Consider the following 14,966-nt stretch of genomic DNA (forward strand, 5'->3'; position numbering starts at 1 on the left):
CACTGATCAACTTTCTATCTATACCGATTTCCTATTTTGGGTACATTTCATATAAATGGAATCATGCAATATGTTGTTTTTTAAGACTGAATTCCTTCACTTAGCGTAGTGCATGTTTTTAAATTCTCATCCTTGTTGTGCCACACATCAGTGCTCCATTCCTTTTTGTTACCAAATAACAAGGATGTTACAGGTGTCCCTGAACACTGAGACCTCAGGCCCTGGGCTTTGGATTTTATCTTCCCCCTTCCTTCACTTCTTGAAAGGGTTATCTAATCTTCTCCATTGTGCAGAGTAATTTCACTTTTTACTATTATTTCAAATAACACCTTTCTTAATTTTTCAGAATGAGAAAAAAAAAAACATTAATAAATAAGTACCTCTAGGTATACTATTTCCAAAGCACTTCTACTCTTAGAGGTACTGTTCCATTTCTTAGATTATCCAGGCTAAGGAGTGGGGCTGTTTAGATTGTGAATTTCAAGTCATAACCCTGGGGCCAGTGGCAGAGGACACTTGGTTATCTGGAGGGAGCAGCCTTTACCCAAGGCAGGGTAACACCTTTTACGTGACCTCCTCAGTCCTTGAGGGACAGATTCGCAGGTTGGGGTAATACTTACATGTCATAGATGCAGTTTGGAGTGAAGGAGTGATTTGCCTTGTGTCCCAAGGAGGCACAGTACTTGGATACGTGGTTATAGGGCTCAGGCACATCAATGACCGTTTCTTCATCAAGGGAGAGGGTATTCCCATTAAGGGACCAGTCCCTGCTGTCAACCTGTAGAAAGCAAGAAAAGGAGCATTAGATAGGGCCTTTCTCCCCAAGGTGAAAAGAAGGTCAAAGATATTAATTAACTTATCCTTAAGCTTCATGGTTTGAATGCTAGGAACATGGAAAAAAACCGAGGCATCTTTCTGATGGTACAAATGACATTTGTGGGCCATACCAATCAGCTCAACTTACTATTTATTGATTTTTCTGTATTTTATATAAAATAGATTTAAAGGTCCTTATAAAGATACACAAACTATAACTAGATAATCTGAATTGAAAGCAGATGAAGGCCAGGTGTAGAGGCTCACACTCTAATCCTAGCACTCTGAAAGGCCAAGGTGGGAGGTTGCTTGAGGCTAGTAATTCAAGACCAGCCTGCACAAAAAAATAGAAAAGTTAGCCAGGCATGGTGGCATGCACCCATAGTCCCAGCGGGAAACTGAGGCAGGAGGATCCTTGAACCTAGGAGTTCAAGGCTGCAGTGAGCTATGATGAGGCCTATGCCTCAGTGGTCCCCAACCTTGTTGGCACTGGGGGCCAGTTTCATGGAAGACAATTTTTCCATGGATGAGGGGCAGCGGGATTGGGGATGGGGGAGTTAACGTGGGGGGCATGGAGAATGGGACAGGAGGCAGAGCTCGGGCAGTGATGCGAGCAGTAGGAGCAGAGGGGCTGTAAATACAGCCCAAGCTTCGCTTGCTCACTGGCCGCTCACCTCCTACTGTTAACAGGCCCCTGATCAAAACCTTTTTGGCACCAGGGACTGGTTTCATGGAAGACCATTTTTTCACAGACAGGGCAGGAGGGGAAGATAGGACAGGAGGTGGAGCTCAGGTGGCAGTATTGTGTGGCTCAGCTGCTAACAGGTACAGACCAGTATTGGTCTGCAGCCTGGGGGCTGGGGACAGCAGCTCTAGCCCAGGTGACAAAGTGAGATCCTATCTCAAAAAAAGAAAAAAAGAAAAGCAGATGAAGATGAGGCAAAAGAAAAATGAAGTAAGAACATAAGATGGAATCAGAAATGTGAGAGATACAAAAATGCCTGCAAATCCTACATCTTTGCTAGAAGTGGGCAGTTGATGTCACCAGCAGGCAGCCAAAGATCACCAGTGTGCTTTCTCACCCACAGCAGGATTCACTTGCTAAGTGCAACCAGCAAGATCCCTTCTCCAAGCCACTGTCACTGCCACACCCCAGGGTGTAGTGATGCTAGACCAGACTTTTGGAGCCCACAGGATCATATTTTTATATAAATATAAAATATAAATATAATATAAATATATTTTATATATATAAAATATATATATAATAAATATAATAAAACCATTGCCCCTAAAAGATATCCCATTTCTCCCACCGCTAAATTATATTTGTGTTTTTACTTATATGTGATATTCACTCAACGTATATTTACTGAGTATCTACTAGCTGCCAGGTACAATTGTGGATGTAGGAGATACAGCAGTAACCAAAAGTGAAAAAAACCTCATGGAGCCCAATCTTGTCATGTAATACTGATATATGGCACTTGGTACCATTTACATTGTGTTGCCATTAGTTGTGTATCTTTCTTATCTCCTCAATAGAATGTAAACTTCACGAGGGCAAAGAGTGTGTCTCATTCATTTATGCAATATAGTGCAGTGAATTTCACCACAGAGCCAGACTCTGCTATTTACTGTATTTGGGACCTTGGGAAAGTTGCTTAACCTCTCTAAGCTTAGGTTTCCCTATTCGTAAGATGTTTGGACATCAACATGCTGAAGGTGCCGGGCATGGTAGCTTGTGCCTGTAATCCCAGCTATTTGGGAGGCTGAGGTGGGAGGATCTCTTGAGCTCAGGAGTTCCAGACCAGACTGGGAGATATAGCAAGACTTCATTTCAAATAAACAAACAAAAATTTATCAGAATTTCGAAGTCATTTTTTTTCTTTCTTTTTTTTTTTTTGTAGAGACAGAGTCTCACTTTACTGCCTTCAGTAGAATGCCATGATGTCACAGGACTCACAGCAACCTCTAACTCTTGGGCTTCAGCGATTCTCTTGCCTCAGCCTCCCGAGCAGCTGGGACTACGGGCACCTGCCACAATGCCCAGCTATTTTTTGGTTGCAATTCAGCCGGGGCTAGGGTTTGAACCCGCCACCCTCGGTATATGGGGCCAGCGCCCTACTCACTGAGCCACAGGCGCCATCCTCGAAGTCATTTTCATTTGCCGAATTTCTTGGCCTTTTTCAATTGCTTCCAGAGGTCTGGCCATTGCAGGGGGACAAAGTCTGCCGGACCACAGCTCAGTCAGAATACATTACTGACTGCCTATATGACTGCTTTGAATGTGTAATAACTTTACTATATCATGGCATTTCCCCCTTATTGTTCTGCAGGAAAAAGTGAAAAACTGAAGACATGAATGTGGGCCATCAGCCAGAAGTGTTAAGTCCCATACACTTCACAGAAATAAGACCAGGATGGAACTCACTACTATTCCAAAAACATCAAATTTTTGCCCTTAAGAAGACATTTAGGCATGTTAACTGTGAAGTAAAGAAACAAAACCCAGAAACATATATGAAGTCTTTAGAAATACATATATGAAAGATCATCTTAGGGTGGCGCCTGTGGCTCAAGAAGTAGGGCACTGGCCCCATATACCAGAGTTGGTGGGTTCAAACCCGGCCCTGGCCAAAAACTGTGCAAAAAAACAAAAACAAAAACAAAAAACAAAAAAGAGGACCAATGATCATCTTGAAGGAAAGTAGTGATTCAACTCTTAAACTTTTTATTTTTAATTTTTTCTGGCAATAGAACCTTTTCTGCCAGGCTAATGTATAGCTTTCACACAAACAGGTGAAGGGGCACTTCCTCTAAGCACCTTACCCATGATCATAAATTAATTACTCACAGAGTCCTACTGGATCTCAATTTTTCACACATTGAATATTGTCTAATGCATGGCTCCATGCCTGTAGCTCAGCAGCTGGGGCACCAGCCACATACACTGGAGCTGGCAGGTTCGAATCCAGCCTTGGCCTGCCAAACAACCGTGACAACTACAAGCAAAAAATAGCCGGGTGTTGTGGCAGGTGCCTGTAGTCCCAGCTGCTTGGGAGGTTGAGGCAAGAGAATCGTCCAAGAGTTGGAGGTTGCTGTGAGCTGTGACACCATGGCATTCTACCCAGGGCGATAGTGAGACCCTGTCTCCAAAAAAAGAAAAATATTGTCTAGTGTAGCAGTTCTCAACCTGTGGCTTGCAACCCTTTTGTAACAATGAAAACACATCTCGGCATTAGGAAGGTTGAGAACCACTGGTCTAGTGCAAAGCAATTACTTTGACTATATTGATGGTACCAACCCCCCCCCTTTTTTTTTTTTTAAACAAAAATGATAATCTGTTCCTTTATATTTCTAGTGAATACTAAAGTATAGGGACTTTGTTTGAAAAAAAATTTTTTTTTGAGACAGAGTCTTATTTTGTTGCCCAGGCTAGTGTGCCATGGTGTTAGCCTAGCTCTCGGCAACCTCAAATTCCTGGGTTCAAATGATCCTCCTGCCTCAGCCTCCTGAGTAGCTGGAGTAATAGTGCCTATTACTATAATATTTGGCTACTTTTTTTCTAATTTTAGTAGAAATGGGTTCTTGCCCTTGGTCAGGCTGGTCTTTTTTTTTTAGACAGAGCCTTAGCTGTCACCCTGGGTAGAGTGCCAGGGCATCACAGCTCACAGCAAACTCCATCTCCTGGGCTCAAGCAAGTCTCTTGCCTCCACCTCCCTAGGAGCTGGAACCACAGGCACTCGCCACAACGCCTGGCTATTTTTTGGTTGCAGCCATCATTGTTGTTTGATGGGCTCGGGCTGGATTTGAACCCGCCACCTCAGGTGTATATGGCTGGTGCCCTAGCCACTTGGGCAACAGGTGCTAAGCCGCAGGCTGGTCTTGAACTCCTGAGTTCAAGGGATCCTCCTGCCTCAGCCTCCCAGATACAGGTGTGAGCCATTGTGCCCTGCCAGCAGGGACTTTGTTTGAAACAAAAACTTTTTTTTTTTTTTGAGACAGAGTCTGACTTTGTCACCCTGGGTAAAGTGCCATGGTGTCACAGCTCACAGCAACCTCCAACCCTTGGGTTTAAGTGATTCTCTTGCCTCAGCCTCCCAAGTAGCTGGGACTACAGGCACCTGCCACAATACCCAGCTTTTTTTTTTTTTTTTCGTTATAGTTGTCATTGCTGTTTTTTTGTTGGCCAGGGCCGGGCTTGAACCTGCCAGCCTTGGTATTTGGGGCTGGCACCCTACCTGCTGAGCCACAGGCGCCACCTAAAACAAAACCTTTTAACCAATCAAGTTGGTGTCCCACGTCTATACCACTCACCTCCTGGTGTGTAATTCGGACTCCATTATAAAAAGACATAACAGTATTAGGTCCCACTGCTACTTTTGAAAACAGTCCTTCTCCAGCACTGGAAATGAGAGATTCGGCAACATAAACCCTAAATTGAAAAAAAGAGTCAAATAAAGACCTTTTAAGTTTGATATGATATGTCTCTCCTTACAGCAGCTGCCAAAATATCATTATGGCTAATGAATCCAAAGTGTCAGTTCGTAATAGTTTTACAAAGAAGGAAGGGAAGAAGAAAAAGTTAAACTAAAATATTTTGTTATTGGAAATTGAAGAAATGATAATTATGTCTCTTTAAGAATATGTTTAAAATTTGCTTTCTTTCTTTCTTTTTTTTTTTAAAAAGAGGAAGGGCTTTATTCCAGCCTAAAATTTGCTTTCTAATAAAGGGATTGCTGTTATATATTCATAAAGCTACTCAGTGCTTGATGTAAGTTGTTTTCTTGGGAGAATGTTTTTAGTTAACGACAATTTTCACTGTCTTACTGGACAAATAAAACATTTTTCAAAGTTAATTAAAACTGTAGCTAAGTTTGTCAATACCAGATAGGAGAGGAAAACTGTTTTAAGTCCCAGCATGGATCTTTTACATGAAAGAGTGACAACAAGTATTCAGATATATCCAATAAGCACTTCCCAACAAAAAAGTTTATTACAAGGGTCAGCTACCATGGCCTGAGGTTCAAATCTGTTATTGCTCCTTTTTGTAAATAAAGTTTTATTGGCACACAGCCACACCTATTTATTTAGCACCATCTTTGACACTTTTGTAATACAAAGGCAGAGTTGAGAGGGTGTAATAGAGATCATATGGCCCACAAAGCCTAAAATATTTACTGTGTGGCTCTTTACAGAAAATGTCTTCCAACCACTTGTTCGTAAGAAGAAAAAAACAGCACTGGTGAATATATGAACTGGATTTAGTAGCCAGAACGTGTTTCATCAGCAACTATTTCAGTTCCTCAGACACCGTGATGAAACCATCCTATAAGAACTATCCGCTGTAATTTTTGTTACGTGAATCTTATGCTTACTTATGGATGGGAAGACTGAATTATTGCTTCCCACTCTTTACTGCCTCCATATGATAGAATTATTCATCTTGCCACTTTGCTGTGTGGCCTTGAAGTACCTCCCTCAGAATTGGTAGAGGGTTCATGTTTGCCCTCCTGACTTGGTGCTTGGCTCTGTGATGTGCTTTGCTGATAGAACTTGGGCAGAAGTGACTGCATGCTGGCTGGGTCTCAGGGGCTAAGAGGCGTGGCAAGTTTCTGCTGGCTTGCTCCATGTGCCCCAGGGGGCTGTTCTGTAGTCTGAGTCTTGGAAAGAAGACAAGCCAAACAGACCTGAATCCAACTTAAAACCTAGAGTTCAGCCTACACCAGTTGATTCTGGTCAAAAGCAGCTGAATCTCAGTCAACCTATAGAACCGTAAGTGTAAAATAAAATGTTTGCTTTCAGAAATGGTGGATCGGTTTAAGGATATTGTTATGCAGCATTATCACAATCATAATAATAGAATAATAATAACAGAAAATACACATAGTTACGATCCCTTTGTGTTTTGAGGCGAATGAAGAGATCAAATTCTCCCCTTTGTAACTAGACTAGATCCTCATGTCTGAAAGAGGCTATTCATTCACTGTGACACTGTGGGGTCAGCTTTGTTGGTTCAATGGGGAAGAGGCCTATTTCTCAGAAGGGAACCAAAGTGAATGAGAGGCAAGTCATGCTTAGAGTGATGCAAAGAGAAAAACCACTTTCAGATAGTACCCTTACTCAGAAACATCTGTTGCTGGGGAAGAAGGAAAGTCCCAGAGAGGGCACAAGAGAAAGCCATACCAAGAACTGAGAGCTGGCATCTAGCCATTCTTTTTTGTCCCCCATTCCCCAATACCTGCAGGAAAGCAGGGCAATTCTTATAGATAAGATATGAAACAGAACAGAACGTGATCTGCCGGGAGTGGGCCTATAGAATCAGAAACTTGTCATTTGTAACTTAGAATGTCTTTGTGCCTCTTACATGTTGTTTCTCTCTTGTCCTTGCTCAGTGAGGAAAGAAACTGTCTTATGTTCCAGAACCCCTCAGCTGGGCTAATTAGAAAAGGAGGCATCCTGTGTGCATAGGCTAGAGCTTTAAAGAGTGTGAAATACTCCCTTAGAGGGACAGCATGTGACTGCACCACAAACCCTAAGAAAGGGGATGCTTGGGCCGGGCAGGGCTGGCTGCCTGGACCAATGCTTCTCTCTACCTAGAGGTTTCATTCCAGAACAGAAACACAGGTTGTCCTGTGCTTCATGGGTGGAGAAACTCTCTTATAAAAACAGATTCTATATGATAATAAAAACACACTTCCTCAGAGTGTAGAAGCATTTATCTGTAGGTTTTACAAAGGAAAATGACACTTTAAAGAGAAGCTTGGTCAGAACAGAAACCCAGCCTGGGCATAGAGCCACGGAGACGCATTAGTTCCCACCATTAGGGTTATTTAACCTCATGAAAACAGCACAGAAGGAAAAAATTACCTTTCTGATTCGTAAGGATCTGGAAGAAGAGCATCAGTAGAAATACAAGATGAAGTTGACTTATCAAAATGGTACACTGAGTCTAAAAAGCAAACAAAAATATCAGTATAGGTACGGAATCAGAGAAGAATATTTAAAACATTTTCTCTAGACGAGAAATACATGTAAGTTAAAAAAAGAAAACACATTTCTCCCTACCTATGGGACAAGGAAGAGTTAAATAAAGATGTTATTCAAGTTATATCAAATAGAATGAAATTCTTCAATTTAAATGGATAGTTCTTAGAATTACTTTGCAGTTTTATTTTTAGGTCTTAATGAACAGCCATCAGATACATCTCTTAAAATTCCTATTTGCTCTTGAATTTTCTTTATTTAAATGAATTAAAAGATGCTCAGGAACTCAAAATTTGTGAACAAGAAAATGCTGTCATGAAATGTTGAGATATCTCTGGTTTTAAATTTTTCTCCTGGTTTTCGTTATATCAGATACAGCCTATAGAATTCAACTGAGCCCTGGCAGTGGTCCCCTTCACTAAGCATAAACATTCTGCTTTGCCAGAATTAGGGAGAATAGGGCTGCTTTTGATAAAGCAGTAACAAAGTCATCTTATTTCTACTAAGGTGGTTCAGAAGCCAATTAATAATTTATTTCAGGAACTAAGATACACAATAGTTCCAGAATTAACGCTGGCTCTCTGCAAAGGATTAGCCTTAGAGAGTCCTCACTGGGCACAATGAAGGATATAAGATGCTCGGAAGGCTAATATGTAAAGAAACAAGAATCGGAACTGGAATTATTCCTGTAAAGTAAATGATCTTATGTGCACAAAGCTGTAACTAATAATCCCATTAAACAGTTCCTTAGTGGTCACCAATGGTTACCAATGGTTCTGTTTGTTGTTGTTGTTTTGTTTGTTTTTGTTTGGTACATCTAAAACTTGAATTAATGCCTCAGTAAAAGTTAGAAAACAATCCAACTCAGAAACAGGTTATTTGAGTATTTCAAAGAGAATTTAATCAGGGATTTGGTTATCCTGGAGATAGAAGAGCTGACATGCTAAATGGACCCGTGAGAAGCCTAGAATCTGGCAAGAGTGGGAAGCTGCCACCCTAAGCCAGAGGGATAGGAAAAGGGGTGCTCCTGGAGCAAGGAGCTGGGGTAGCTAGAACTAAGGTTGGTCTTCCTGATGGGAGATGGAATCAGGAGGTGATAGGGCCACTGCTGGGGGCGCTGCTGGACACAGTTTGGGCTTGTTCCTGCTCCTTTTCCCCAACCCCACTCTGTTCTGGCCAGTGGCCTCCCTTTGGCCAAACCCAGACAGAAGTCAGCCTCACAGGAACCTGGGAAATGCAGCCCGCAAGGGGGAGAAGCCCTCTGCAATAAAAGCAGGCAGTGAAAGGAGGAATGGACTGAATCTGAGAGAGAAGTGGTACCAGGTCACTGCATAATTTGTGGAATGAATTTAGTTTAAAAAACACTTAAAAAAAAAAAAAACCTCCTGTGAAATACATGTTCTATTGCCTGGAAATTCTTCTATGAACCGCCATCTCATTCCTTACACTAAAATTTTTATCACAAGTGTACTGAATGCCAACTCCACTCATGATAGGGACTGAACAGATACCAGTAGGATTAGCATCTGCTCCTGCTTTGAGGAGAGAATGCTGCCTTTCCTAATGTCTGCTGTCCCTTCCTCTACTCCCTTAGACGTGCCCAGGCTCAGGGCAAACAGAGTGCAACCTTTACCTCTCCTCCTGAGCCTTCTAGTTAACACTATACCCTTTGGCTAGAATTCATTCATTCACAACAAACACTAATCATAAAAGGTGAGCCAAGCCTTAAAGAGGAGTAGGAATTAGCAGGGGGAAGGACCTCCCATGTGGAGGGTGAACAAGTGAGAAGAAATTCTAGCCAGAAGCAGAGATGCAAAACCTAGCAGAAAGTAAGTGGAGAACTGCGGGCAAACCGTAGTTACAACAGTATGTAGAGAAAGAATTGGTGGAAGAAGCATTTTATGTGAGACATTTGCATTACGTATCCCTCCTCCCCCAATCATTGGACCTAGTGCTCACGTGACACTGCACCACCCAATGTACTAGCCAATCAGCAGGTCAGTAATTACAAAGGCTTGAAGAGGACGCGGAAGTGGTGCAACTTTACAGCAAAGGTCTGTACACTGGTTCTTCAGAGTTACCCAAAGCAGTTCCGGACCCTTTGAAGGGCCAAACTGTTTAACATTTCTTCAAAATACCTGAGGCCTGTCAGAATCAGGCCAATAAATTATACCTTTATTTTTTGCCGTTTTGTTATGTGCAACCAGGGGTTCTAAAACAAAAAGCAACAATGAAAAAATACACCCTTAAAAGTTATCAGTCTCTGGCTCGGCGCCTGTAGCTAGTGTTAGCGGCTACACCGGGGCTGGCAAGTTCGAACCCAGCCCAGGACTGCCAAACAACAATGACAGCTGCAAGAACAAAAAAATAGCCGGGCGTTGTGGCGGGCACCTATAGTACCAGCTACTTGGAAGGCTGAGGCAAGAGAATCGCTTGAGCCCAAGAGTTTGAGATTGCTGTGAGCTATGACGCCACAGACTCTACTAAGGGCGACAAAGTGAGACTCTCTTAAAATAAATAAATAAATAAGAGAAAAAGAATTATCAGACTCAAAATCTGTTTCTTATTTATACCAAGAGGAATGTAAATAGCAATGATAAATTTCATCATGGAATTTTATGGTAGGTGCCAATATTCATACTTGATAATGAAGAAACAGATTAGAAAAGAATAAATAACTTTCCCAAGACCATAGTACAGTAAATGTTAGAGGTGGGACTCAAATTAGGCAACTCTTAAATTCAGGCACTTGCCAAGAAAAATGCTGCCACTTCTGAAGTTTTAAAATTTGCATCACCGGGCGGTGCCTGTGGCTCAAAGGAGTAGGGTGCCGGCCCCATATGCTGGAGGTGGCGGGTTCAAACCCAGCCCCAGCCAAAAACTGCAAAAAAAAAGAAAAAAAAATTTGCATTACCAATCAGGATCCTCCCCTGTCCCCAATAGCCTCATTTCTAAACATTATAACACTATCTCCTTTTAGAATAATGTCAAGGGCACAGACATTTTAGGGTTTGTTGTTCAAAGATTATTGCTTCCCTCTTCTTTTTTTTTTAAGTAAACTTTTTATTTTGGAGCTATTTCAAATATAAGTCATGCATCACTTAAATGATGGGGATACCTTCTGAGAAATGTGACAATGAATTTGTCCTCGTGTGAACATCACAGCGTGTACTAACCCGGACACAGATGGTACAGACGACTGCACATCTAGGCTATATGGTATCGCCTATTGCTTCCAGGCCACACACCTGTATTTTGTGTTACTGTACTGAATACGGGTGATAATTGTAACACAGTGCTCAGGATCTGTATATCAAAACACAGAAAAGACCCAGTACCAATACTGTGTGTGGAAATTAAAAGAAAAAATAAAGAAAGAAAAGAAAAAATAAAGAAAGAAAAGAAAAATAAAGAAAAGGTACAGCAAAAACATGGTGTAATCTATGGGATCATAGATGTGCTGGGTTGTGCAGCACATGACTGTATACAGAAAAGTTGCAAAGATAGCACAGAGCATTCTCACCACTTCTCCTAGTGTTAACTTCTTACATTACACGGTACATTTGTCAAGTAAGAAACCAATATAGATACATTACTATGAACTAAACTCTAGACTTTATTTAGATTTCAACATTTTTCCACTAATGTCCTCTTTCTGTTCCAGGATCCCATCCAGAATCCCACATTGCATTTAGACTGCCTCAATTTTTAACTTAAAAAAAAGCCAAAAAACCCAAAACGACATTTAAAGCAACCCAAATTAGACCTAAATATAAATGCTATATTTCCCACTTTTGGACAACCTTCCTTCGGAGATTCTTCTTCAAATCCCAAATAACTAAATATTATTTGAGCCTACTATGCTTAAATGCATTATCTTTTCTTTGTTCTCCCTGCAACCTAACCTGGATCAGAAACACATACATATGTTGTGTTCAAAGAATCAGACCAATTCATATAGTTTTCTTATGTTGGGCCCCCCAAATATGCAAAATCTTGAGTTTTTCTTTGCATATTTTCCAGATTTTCTTTTTTTTTTTTTTTTTTTTGCAGTTTTTGGCTGGGGCTGGGTTTGAACCTGCCACCTCTGGCATATGGGGCTGGCGCCCTACCCCTTTGAGCCACAGACGCCACCCAGATTTTCTATAATAAATAATTTTATACCCCCCAACATGGTGTAGTATAGCTATGATGCCACGGCACCCAATCCCAGGGTAACTTAATGAGACTCGGTCTCAAAAACAAAAAAAAAAACCAACAACAACCCCAAAACAAAACACACACTGCTTTAAAAGAAAACAAAACTGACCAGAAACCTCAAGTCCAGCCTGGCTGGGTCATGCCCAGTGTCAGCCAACTGTGTTTACTATTGTGGGATGCTGGGGTGTTGAGGTGTCTGTTACGCAGCAAGCATGACACTATTAAAATGAACTATACGGACAAGAAAAGAAAATTCCCTCAATTAAGTCCTAACAACCTGCTTTGGAATTACAGCAACCCATCTGAAGCAGATTGAACTTACTTCCAGGCATCAGTTCAAAGTGAGGCCTCCCTTCTTCAGTGGATATAAGGATGGCCAGTTTTCCCTCTATCATCTCTCCATCAATGAATTTCCCATAAAGCGCAGTCCTCTCATCAGGATACACATAGGCTATCTTCTCCCCAGTCATCTCCCCATCTTCATTTACTTCTCCTACAAGGCTGCCTCCATCCTGATGGGAGAAACCAAAACCCAAAAATATTACATATAGTGTTTATAGGACACAAGAATTTCTTGTCTGATCTCCCATTGTCAATAGCACCAGTATGGGTTGGGTAAGGAAGATCACACCTGTAATCCTAGCACTTTGGTAGGCTGAGGCTGGAGGACTGCTTCAGGTCAGGAGTTCGAGAACAGCCTGGGCAAGAGACCTCATTTCTACTAAAAATAGAAAAATCAGCTGGGTGTTGTGGCAGGCACCTATAGTCCCAGCTACTTGAGAGGCTGAGGCAGAAGGGTAGCCTGAGTCCAGGAGTTTGAGGTTGCTGTGAGCTACGATCATGCCACTGCACTCAGGTCGGGTTGACAGAGTAAGACACATATTCATATGATCTCACTTGCCAATGTTAAACTGTGGATTTCTAGCCTATTAAGAAAATCTTTAGTTCACATGTTCTTGAGAATAAATATAGTGTCCATTAATAAAGATAGAGTTCTCTACATTTTCTAAGAGATAAAGAAAAGGACTTCTGGATACTGTCTACCTTTCTGAGAATCCTATGCCATCACCTTTTTTTGGAGTTAGAAGGAAAGTGAAAAAAAAAAAAAAGACCAACTAAATTCTGCTCCCTCTTATATCACTTCTTTTCCCCTCTTTATTTACAGCTCCCTCCTGCCTTCCAGCACAAAAGCTTCTTGCTTAACTCTGAAAATTTACTTCATTCCTGAGAGTCACTGAGTACTTTCAGGCAGAGACTAATGTATAATTCTTTATCTTGGTAAGTGCTAGGAACACAATAGGTGGTCCATTAAATACTTTTTTGAATTGAACTGGGATACCAGGAAAAAAAAAAAGCAATGAATAATTTACTCTAGGGTACCAGAGAGGTTTCTTTTTTTTACACCACATCCAAAGGTCCTTATGGTATAAATATGAAAATCTAAGACCTTTGTGGGTTTGACAGAATAATGGTAATGTCATGACATCTTCTAAAAGCTTGGTTAATTTCTCTGACTCAAAGATTTAAGAACAGCTACTCAGAGTCAGTGATGTAGGATGACTTTTGATCTCTGATGCTGCTGGGAGCAATAGGAGCCCAGACGCAGTGTCTGGAACCTATAATTCTAGCACTCTGGGAGGCCTAGGTGTGAGGATCAAGTGAGCTCAGAGACCAGTCTGTGCAAGAGAGTGTCCGCATCTGAGTAGCTACTCAGCAGACTGAGGCAGGAGGATTGCTTTAGGCCAGGAGTTTGAAGTTGCTGTGAGCTATGACAACCCACTGAACTCTAGTCAGGGTGACAGAGCAAGGCTCTGTCTCAAAAAACAAACAAAAAAGAAAACAAAAAACAAACAAATAAAAAAAACAGAAAGGAGGGGCCAGAGGCTAATGCCTGTAATCCTAGCACTCTGGGAGGCCGAGGTGGGTAGATTGCTCGAGTTCAGGAGTTCAAAACCAGCCTGAGCAAGGGTGAGACCCTATCTCTAAAAATATAGCTGGGTGTTGTGGCAGGCGCCTGTAATCCCAGCTACTTGGGAGCTGAGGCAAGAGGATCACTTGAGGTTGCTGTGAGCTATAACACCACATTTACAGTTCACCATAGTCTAATTGCTCTTTGGAGGAACAAGGTTATAAATTTAAAAGGAATCAGAGCACATCCATAGAAAGAAAAATACTTAGCATTTTTTTCATGGACAGAAAATGATTAGGAATATAGTAATTGCTTTTCTCCTCCCCAAGTTAATGTTTAATAACCAAGCATAAATGAAGATGATATTTTTTGCAAGACCTGCCGTCAGGCTTTCGGTGACTTTTTTTGTTTTTTGTTTTGAGACAGAGTCTCACTATGTTGCCCCCAGTAGAGTGCTGTGGCATCACTTGGGCTTAAGCGATTCTCTGGCCTCAGCCTCCCAAGTAGGTAGGTCTACAGGCGCTCACCACAATGCCAAGCTATTTTTTTGTTGCAGTTGTCACTGTTGTTTAGCTGGCCTGGCCGGGTTCGAACCTGCCAACCATGGTGCATGTGGCCAGCACCGTAACCACTGTGCTATGGGTGCTGAGCCGGAGCCGCTTTCAATGATTTTATATAGCTAAAGCATGTTACAGTATTTGTTCTTCTTATATGCTATAAATAATGTAAACCATTAATACACTATTTATTTAAAACAAGTCTTTCTAGGGTTTCATATCTTTTTCCCTTAAATGCTTTATATTTTTGGTTTTGGAGCAAATGGATTTATTTGTCTAGATCTAGAATAATCAAGGAGAAATTCTTTCCAAAAGGAGTTATAATTATTTTTTTTAGACAGAGTCTTACTATGTCGCCCTGGTAGAGTGCTGTGACATCACAGCTCACAGCAACCTCAAACTCTTGGGCTTTAGCGATTCTCTTGCCTCAGCCTCCCAAGTAGCTGGGACTACAAGCGCCTGCTACAACGCCTGGCTATTTTTTGGGTTATAGT

The 14,966-nt window shown here is 41.5% G+C and overlaps 1 protein-coding gene across 2 annotated transcripts in view; it reads right to left on the bottom strand.

Annotated features, from left to right (window-relative positions):
• SETD7 (SET domain containing 7, histone lysine methyltransferase) overlaps positions 1-14,966 on the bottom strand; it is a 51,951-nt gene that overhangs the window by 9,830 nt on the left and 27,155 nt on the right. For both annotated transcript variants that reach the window (XM_053581849.1, XM_053581839.1), the window contains exons 5-8: positions 12,329-12,518; positions 7,690-7,771; positions 5,137-5,254; positions 621-778 (exon numbers count right to left, since the gene is read on the bottom strand). In XM_053581849.1, coding sequence (XP_053437824.1) covers positions 621-778; positions 5,137-5,254; positions 7,690-7,771; positions 12,329-12,518 — 548 coding nt within the window. The remainder of the gene's footprint in view (positions 1-620; positions 779-5,136; positions 5,255-7,689; positions 7,772-12,328; positions 12,519-14,966) is intronic.

The sequence above is a fragment of the Nycticebus coucang genome, chromosome 1 (assembly GCF_027406575.1).
Source record: "Nycticebus coucang isolate mNycCou1 chromosome 1, mNycCou1.pri, whole genome shotgun sequence".
Lineage (NCBI taxonomy): Eukaryota > Metazoa > Chordata > Mammalia > Primates > Lorisidae > Nycticebus > Nycticebus coucang.